Source organism: Lipophrys pholis (genome assembly GCF_963383615.2).
Source record: "Lipophrys pholis genome assembly, chromosome: 11".
Lineage (NCBI taxonomy): Eukaryota > Metazoa > Chordata > Actinopteri > Blenniiformes > Blenniidae > Lipophrys > Lipophrys pholis.
This window is the reverse complement of record NC_137631.1, coordinates 19,103,305-19,112,895: the sequence shown is the minus strand read 5'-3', so window position 1 is coordinate 19,112,895 and position 9,591 is coordinate 19,103,305. Positions and strand designations below refer to the sequence as shown.

At 38.1% G+C, this 9,591-nt stretch overlaps 1 protein-coding gene across 1 annotated transcript; it reads left to right on the top strand.

Moving 5' to 3' along the window:
• The first annotated feature begins 2,486 nt into the window (after window positions 1-2,486).
• slc28a1 (solute carrier family 28 member 1) lies at window positions 2,487-8,856 on the top strand. Its single transcript, XM_080475809.1, has 18 exons — window positions 2,487-2,510; window positions 2,748-2,827; window positions 2,912-2,988; window positions 3,328-3,419; window positions 3,528-3,717; window positions 3,800-3,941; window positions 4,185-4,298; window positions 5,624-5,701; window positions 5,788-5,868; window positions 5,980-6,060; window positions 6,210-6,335; window positions 6,761-6,891; window positions 6,978-7,146; window positions 7,360-7,557; window positions 7,643-7,724; window positions 7,814-7,912; window positions 7,989-8,094; window positions 8,262-8,856. The coding sequence occupies exons 1-18, from the start codon at window positions 2,507-2,509 to the stop codon at window positions 8,377-8,379; spliced, it is 1,968 nt and encodes a 655-aa protein (XP_080331935.1). The 5' UTR covers window positions 2,487-2,506; the 3' UTR covers window positions 8,380-8,856.
• The last annotated feature ends 735 nt before the right edge of the window (window positions 8,857-9,591 follow it).

Here is a 9,591-nt window from a genome sequence, read left to right as displayed (position 1 = left end):
GGCCGCGGCGGGTTGTTAAAGCCCTCGGCGCTGCCTGTCAGACTCGAGGTGGCGGGCGGCAAACATTTGCAGTGAAAACACCAAAATCTGCGTCCGATGGCTGAAGCGGAGAATCACAAATTCCAGTGTTGTATCTGGTAAGCTGCGGCCGGTGGATGTGTAAAATAATCATGCTATTGTTACAGCAGCATCAAAAGGTAAACCACCAGCCATCACTGCCTGCTCACTCGATCCCCGAGGCTCCTCTTTTCTATGTTGTTTCTCAAGTTTAAAAATTCAAACACAGATAACACAAAACTCATTAGAGAGCAGTGCAAATGGGACACCGATGAGCCATTGCATGCGATTTACTACAACCACACAAAAGTAACGAAATTACTAAAATCTAAACCATACCAGGTATATTTAAGTCATATTACCTATCTACCTGGTGAAAGAATAATGGCTAGTGCTTTGTAGAATTTATCATCATATATGTCATAGAATGTGGCCCCTTTGATTAAGCAAACCACCCCTAGTTAATGCACATTATTGATGCATTTATTTGAAAAATATCAAATATGTGACCACGTGTACTTTACACAGCAAACTCTTGCAAGTGACAGTATTTTAAACAGGTGCTCAATAAGTCTCCTTAGTTGCATTTAATTCACATTATTTGTGTTCTTTGGCACATTAGTGCTCAATGATCATTTACAGGCAGTCTGGAAATCATTTAGCAAAATCTGAATATGCATGTTTTTGGTCAGTTATACACAACTCTACAGTAGAACTGAAAGCTGGCTTTAAAATCTTGACGTATGAATATACTTTTCATCAAAAATATTTATCTTTATACATATGTATTGTGTGCTCTATGAGGGTTCATTCAAAAGTGTATGTACTTGTGTTGTTATCATAGAAAACTAAAGTGATCCTTTATGTGTATTGGCAGATCAAACGTGTGTGTCAGTCATGACTCTGACTGCCACCCTGAGCAGTTATGTTCAGCCTGTTGGAAAATAATAGGATGTTGACAATGAGATTAATTTGGGTGAATGAACCAATTCTCTTTGTACTGTGCTCCAAAATCTGTTTTTCAGATCATTAACTTGTCAATTTCAGAGTCTGCAAGGCTTTCTAAATGCTAACTAGACATTCACTTTGGGTCTGAAATACTTTGTGCTCACAGTCTGCCATGTCTGAGTGTGGTGATCCCTGAATAAACGGTAATTTCAAGGAGTCATAAATCTTTATGTGTGTGACCAGCTCACCTTTGACCTGCAGGGAGTACGATATAAAGCTGCTTTTATATCCATTTCTGAACCCTCACTCTGAAAATAAAAACAGATTAGGCCATTTTCTGATTACTCGAGCAGATAACTGCTGCAAGTTATTTTGTGGATCCTTGATTATCCAGCAAAAAAAATCAGTGTGCACGTTCATCTGAAGAATACATAAAAGAAATGAGTTTGACATCAATTATAAGTTAGTTTCATCCTCAGAGGTACACACTGAAATCATGGTAGTTATTTCTGCTTTATTTAGGTTTATTACGCTCTGTACCTGTGGGATTTGTAAGGTTTCCTGTGTAATTCCTCATTTGGACAAACATATTTTCCAGCTTTAAAAAACAAACTGGAGACTGTTTTAATTCACTTTTAAATGCGAATTCAAACAAGTCTTGTTGAGGGATCCATTAATTAGGGTCCGAGCCCAAGCAGAGCTGTACGAGGACCCTATTGGAAGGCAAACAAAAACAACAACAACAACACTTAACAATAATAAATGTAATCTAATGTAGCAATGATTTATACTTCATATCTTACACTATACGACGATAAAGGATAAAGAATCCCTCTTGCGGCAGTGCGTCTGTGTGATATCTACTCATGCTTCTTCATCATGTTGATGGTTCAGATACTTGTGACAAAATCTATTTTTAGAATGCTCTCTTAGCAAATAATAGACTTTTTCCCAACTTACATGAATCATATGCTGAGAAAAACCACATACGAAGACACTCCTAATTCATTCACTATTTAAGCTTTGTTGTTGATACGGCTAGCTCAGTTGGTAGAGCATGAGACTCACAATCTCAGGGGTAGTGGGTTCGTGTCCCACGCCGGGCGTCACCTTCCCGTGGGCTCACCACCTGCAGGAAGGTTCTTAACCGGTGCATTGTGATCTGGGTGACAGTGCTCGGACTGTCACCCCCGTGACCCGGAAACGGATAAGCGGAAGAAAATGAATGGATGTTGATACATATAAAGTACTGCTATCATAGCTGTTCTGCCAAGCTGGTAAATGGATGAATGTGCAAACTCATGTTTGGCCAAGTGTTGTTAAACAAATCATTCCTGTTGCATGATACTTTTGCCTCCACCGCGTTCTTCCTGTGAAATCAGAGCAGTACGTAACGTGTCTGTTAATTAATGATAAGATATTTCATTGAGGGCAGAGAGTGTTTTCCTGCAGTGTGTTTCACAGCACAGGCATTTGACAGCAGGGTTTGGGAGGACGCACAATGAGTAAGCCATTAGCTCTGCATATCCTTGAATGAAGCTGCTTGTATTGCTGTTGTGGATTGGTATTTCTGTGCACTCCATTTTACAAGATAAATCCAGGACTTCACAGGCCTGTTTCTTAAGTCTTTTTTTTTTAATCTTGGAGTGCATTCAGACTTGTTTGGTATTCTTGATTTTTTAAGTTAACAGAATTTTCTCATTGGCTGCTGGATAAAGGTGAACTCTCATTATGTTTTCCAGTGGAAGAAAACACTTTCCAGCTCAAAAGTGTCACCAATGCCCATGGACACGGCGTGGACAATCAGGGCTTCGAATTAGAGGTTTGTATTTATTTTTGTTATTTTTTAATGTCAGTCGGAAAGCAAGATATTTTCTCTGAAAAACAACTATTTTTATTTCCTCAGGAGGACAATATTAGTGACTCTGGCAGCACGAAAAAGGAAGAGGAAAAGAAAAAAAAGGGATTGGGATCATACTTGAGGTGTGTTAGCTCACAGCTTTTTGCAAGTAAAAATGGTTTTAATGCTTCTAGTTGTAGTAATGCAGTAGGTTCACGTATCTGTATCCGTGTTTGCTCATGTTTACACTTTATTTTTTACTCTACTGCAATTATAATTTGCATACATTCAGCTAAAAAGCCTGTGCATTTCTGTCGATGAGACTGAAATCTCCTTGACTATTAGGATGTGAATGTATTTAATGTGAAAGTGGTGAAAAATTGGATAATGTATGTTTGTATTAATTTCAAAGAACAGCATTCAATACGTCAGTTGTTTTTAAAACTAATCTGACGTTACTTTTGGTTTGCTCTGTACTTTAGCAAAGTCAGTCAGCCGATAAATGCCACAGAAAACTACATCAAAGATCATTCAAGGATATTCAAATGCATTGTCTTGGGCATACTTGGAGCAGGTAATATCAACAGTCTCTTCAGTGTTTATTTTGCACACTTAAGTTTTTTTGAGACTGGATAACTAAAATTTAATAACTTTGACCAACCAAAATGTTCTCCTCTTGTAGGTTACGTGGCGTACTTCATTGCAGCCTGTGTTTTGGATTTCCAGAGAGCCATAGCTCTTGTAGTCTTAACCAGTTTGGCTGTTGCCGCCCAATCCTATGAACTTCTGAAGAAGTACAAAGGAGAAAGCATCAGCCGGTGTTTTAAGCCTGCAGTCAAATGCTTCAAAGCCAACTTGAGATGGCTGAAATGGTGAATGGATTTATTATTTCGAGTTACACTGTAACGATAACCTTATAGAACATGTCATTGAGTTCCTCCGTGTCTTTTGCAGGGTTTTCATTTTGGTGGTTGTGGTTCTGCTTGTGTTGTGGCTCGCTTTAGACACAAGCCAGCGTCCCGAGCAGCTTATCTCATTCGGAGGTGTGTGCATGTTTGTCGTGCTTGTATTCCTCCTCTCTGCCCACAGGGCAATGGTGAGTGTTTCCTCTGACACTGAGTTGAGTGAAGAGTTACTGTGGTGACGCCTGTTTCATAATAGGCACTATCTCTCGGGTTATCTCTGTTCTGTTTAGCTGAGACTTTGGATATCATTTGGCCTTGTGCCCCTATAATCTTAAAACTTACCTGAAGCGCTTCTTTGCAATAACACCGTACTTTATTGGCAGTTACCGATACACTGATGGTCAAGACACTTACTTTCTTTATTTTTTTTTTAGGTGTCATGGAGGCCTGTGTTTTGGGGGCTTGGTTTGCAGTTCTGTATCGGCCTCTTTGTCATACGCACAGAACCTGGATTTATTGCTTTCGATTGGCTCGGAACACAAGTACAGGTATAACATTTCGATGTCTACTCAACTAAGCAAGACAATAAAAATGAATCATTAATAACTGGGTGTTATCCAAGAAATTAAGGAAGGAACTCAGGTGTTGGCACTAAAAACTAGCTCACGTGTTACACTGATAAACCAAGGAACTGATTTCAAAGTTAATGATAATGGTCAGCTCCTGTCAAGTATGACCAAACAACTCAAAAAGAACAATAGTCATTTCCTTTTTTAATAATTTCAAGTAGTATACTGCATGTAATAAATAAATATACACCTTTATCCTTTACTGGGCCAGTGAACATATTTACTAACTTCCAAATAAGTGAAATACATAGCAAATGACTTCCTCCAGTCAGTACACTTGCTTGGTGGAGTGGAAAATGTAAAAGAAACAATAAAATAACAATGTAGCAATAAAAAAAAGGGGTGGTGGTGCTGTCTGTGTACACAATGGTTCACAGAAGTCATACTGAGTTTTTTGTGTGCAAATAATACATTATATAGTACATTAGTGGTGTTGAGTTATGTTAATCCTATCAATCTTATACAGGAATTCACTAAAGGATGGATTCAAATCTCAAATTTGGAAACGTTTACCCCTAGAAATGATCAATTGTGTCATTTTGGTCGGATTAATGCTTTTCAGTGGCATTCACAATTTTTTTTTTTTTAAATTACACTTCAAAGTCATTTAATCACATTTTGGAATTGATATTCTTAATTTCCAGGTAATTCCATTAGTGCCCTTCAAAAGGTAAATGTGGATGCCTGGTGGCAAATACTATCTCTTGATATGAATAGCATCCCATTTCCTTGTGTCTTACCTCAAACTACCTCCACCAGTCAAATGCACATGTCATGATTTCGCTATTGCATATATTACATGCAGGAATGAAAAACAATACAAAGAGAAGACATGAGTACAAAATGTGCAATCCAGTACTTCTTCAGAGTTTCATTATAGATGATTCAAAGCTCCTGGTTGTCACAGCAGACTTTGCTTATGCGTTTCTTATCTACCAGGCCACAGTGTTTTTACCTGAGTGCCTCATTTGTTGTTATCTTTAGAGCTACTTTATTATGCTGTTCATTTATTCTTTAGTCATGCAGGGGTCGGGTCACAACATGTGCACTGAGATTTGCTTCCTTAATCAGTTTTTATTTGTTTAGTTCTGCTCATTATCTCTACCACAGGGCAATTTTAGTTCCTGTTGTAAAATTTAATAACCACTAGTGTAATCTAATAAATATCTCGTATAAATGATGGGGGAAAAATTGAGGATTTAAACTGATTTAATTGAAGATTTCTTTATATCATGTGATTACAGATATTCCTGGACTATACAAAAGCAGGTTCAAGCTTTGTTTTTGGGTCCGAGCTGATTGAAAGCGTTTTTGCCTTTCAAGTAAGTGTATGAGTGTGTAGTTGATTCTTCTTAAAAACAAAAAAAGTTCCCCTTAAAACACTTAACTTTTTATAATTTCCTCTCAGGCTTTGCCCATTGTTGTGTTCTTCAGTAGTGTGATGTCGATCCTCTACTTTTTGGGAATAATGCAGTGGCTCATTTTGAAGGTAAATCATTAACCGCACAACATCGTGTGTGTCTTTACTGGCCTGGGTGTGTAGTGCTTACGCCTGCAGAGTTATAATGTAACCAAGAGCCATGTGTTTTTGTCTTTTCAGATCTCATGGGCTATGCAGATAACGATGGGAACATCTGCAACAGAGACCTTGAGCGTGGCAGGCAATATATTCGTTGGACAGGTACTTTGGTTAGGGTTTGATGTCTGTAAAAACACTTCGTTTTACCTGCAGTGTGAAAACACTTTTAGATAAGTCAAGGCATTAATGAACAAATTCAGAAAATAAAGTGTCTCCCATTGTTTGCGTTGATGTGATTTCTTGTGCATTAGACTGAAGCGCCGCTGCTGATCCTCCCCTACTTGAAGGACATGACCAAATCTGAGATCCACGCTGTTATGACTGGTGGATTTGCCACCATTGCAGGCAGTGTCATGGGGGCATTCATCTCATTTGGGGTGAGATAAAACTCTTTTCATTTCACTTTTTAATGTGTACTGCAAAACTAGTAAAAACTGAATGATATTAATATGAATGATATTATAAGATTGAGTTTGGGATTGGGTTCAAGGAAATTATCAGAAGGGAGCTCTGCCTCACCACATCTAATGATCATTAACTATATTCATATAATATCCAAAACGCAGTTGGTTGACATTAATATTTATAATGAATTCATTAATTAATATTTATTAATAATTTTTGTGTATCTAATTTTCACCTTTGTAAAATGAACTGTTTACTATATAGCACGTGATTTCCTGACATCGTTTGCAGTTTGCTAACAATAATTAAAAAACAAAAACAAAAAAAAAAAACATGGTACCCTGTGTATGTACCATAATGAAAGATCTTCATTGAACGATGCTTTGTCTTTGTTCAGATTGATGCATCTTCCTTGATATCTGCCTCTGTCATGGCTGCTCCTTGTGCTTTGGCCATCTCTAAACTGTCCTACCCAGAGACAGAGAAGAGCATGTTCACTTCAGGGAAGAATATCAAAGTGGCTTGTGGGTTTGTACCTATTACGTTCTCCCTATACAATGCACATTGTTTCCATTCTACCTCTGTGATTTGAATGACTTTCTCAAACTTTCAAGCAACGAGCAGAACATCTTGGAGGCTGCTAGCAGTGGAGCATCTGCATCGATTGGTCTGATTGCAAACATAGCTGCAAACCTGATAGCCTTCCTTGCTATTCTGGCTTTTATAAACCAGGCTTTGAGCTGGTTTGGAGGGATGGTGGGATATCCTTCCATCACATTTGAGGTATGTTTTAGCAAAAGGCAAACAGCTAATGGTAGAGTTTGTTTTGCGGCCCATGTTTAGCAATTGTCATTGTATAATTGATTTATCCTGACATTTGATAATTTCAACTTGAATATATTTTTGGCTATCTTTCACGTGTTTGGCTTTTACCGACAACTTAACATAGTCCGCTTCAGTCTAGTTGAATACCAGTTTCTGTTTGTGTTTTCATAGCTCATCTGCTCATACTTGTTCATGCCTCTGGCCTTCATGATGGGAATACCGTACGATGAGAGTTTCACTGTGGCTGAACTTATTGGCACAAAGCTCTTCCTCAATGAGTTTGTGGCTTATGAGAAATTGTCTGGAATGATGACAAACAGAATCAGTGGAATAGATGAAATTATAGGAGGTGAAAGACAGTGGATTTCTGTGAGTAAATGTTCTTAGTTTACTGATGAACTTCACCATAATGATAACAATGTTTTCACACGATGCAAAATCTTTCCCATTTCAGATCCGATCAGAAATAATCTGCACTTATGCTCTTTGTGGATTTGCTAATTTCAGCTCTCTGGGTATTGTGATTGGAGGCCTGTGTGAGTATTTCATCATGTCATTGTCACATTCTGTATTTCTTTTTTTTTGAGTTGAACCTAAACTGTAAGCTTTTATTTTTTGTTTGAAGCATCCATATGCCCATCAAGACGAGGTGACATCTCAGCTTTGGTTGTGAGAGCCATGCTTACTGGCACGTGTGTATCTCTGGTCAATGCCTGCATCGCAGGTAAATCTATTTTCTGTAGTCAAAATGTATCGCAGTCCTGTGTCACGGAGAAACTAAACTACTTTCTCTTTCTCAGGGCTCCTGTTTGTTCCCCCAGTTGACTGTTTGACGCTTTTTCAACAATCAGCTTTCAATACTACAAATGCAAACATTCAAACCTGTTGTGAGGATCTCTTTCAAAGGTATGCACCATCATTTCTAATAAAAAAACGGTGTTCTGGTGGCTAAATGACCTAAATACAAGACTCAGACCCCTGACGAATATTTCTAAATGTGTGCCTATTGAGTTAAATATCCCTTTGTGATATGGTTCTATTTGTATTGACTTGTGTAATTCATTGGCTTGCAGCACTGTCAACAATGGCACCATCTCATTTGAAGGATCATGGAGCACAGTCGCAAATGCAACAACGTTTCTTAGAGATTGTTGTAAGTGTTGTGGTCTTTCTGAGGCAGTTTGCTACTAGAGGGGAACGGCATGGACTCAAAGACCACATGCAAGAGCATATCAACAAAATTTCCCTTAAAATTGCAATACTTTTATCGAGAAATTTTCCCACAGACATGTTCCTGTGTAGGCCACCCTATGCTCTTAGCTGCTTGAGTTTCTTATAAATCATTTGTATAAGTCCAATAAGTGCCAGCTGTTTGTGTAGAGGTGCACATTTGTTAAACACATTTTGGTATATGGAGCCACCTTTGCCATTTTGATGAGCATCAATCCAAAACCGCTTAGGGTTGTGGCATTGAGCACCACTCAACCAGCTGAATATGGGTGAAGGCAGGGTGCACCCACAGGTCTCCAGCTCCTCAGAGTAGCAAATACAGAGAGACGAACAGCCATGAACACACACACACACACACACACACACACACACACACACACACACACACACACACACACACACACACACACACACACACACACACACACACACACACACTCATTTACACCTTGGGGGAAATTTAGAGAACAGTCCAAACTGTTAAGTATCACTAAACAATTTAATGTGTGGCTTTCATGGAGGATGATGTTTTTGTTAAAGATATTAAAATCAGCTGTCAGGGGTGCGACTGAACTCTGCCTTCAAAATAAAAGGCATTAACATGGCAGCCGATATCTCAAATTACAAAGCGATCCCTCGTGCATGCATTGCTGGTGATGATACAATAAACGGAATATTTATTTTTCATTAAAACAAATGTTTTAATTGGCTGTACTTGACTTACAAAATAATTATGTAAAACTCCACGTGGATTAATACATTGATATGACAAGTCAAATGTGTGCAGAGTATTCAGATGTGCCTTCTACTGTAGCTACATACATTACACTACCCAACAAATTTGTCTGATTCTTTTCACTCCCTTGAAGTTTTTGTTTCGTCAAGAGTCAGCGTCTTTTCTCTCATTCACATTTCTCCATATTTGTATATATTTGTGACAGTTGCCGTATGAAAGTATAAACTATATGAATGTCTTTTAAAGATGATTGTACCTGTCATGTGTAATATTTTATAAAACTTTTAAAATTAGGCTTCTGTGTAAAGCCAAGGAGAAATTAACAGCTATATGAACTGTCCCTCAGGAAATATTCATGCATCAACAATATGATAAATGTAAATACTTTATATAAAGCGGAAAAGAATAAGTGTTTATAATGTTAATAACGATAGTAA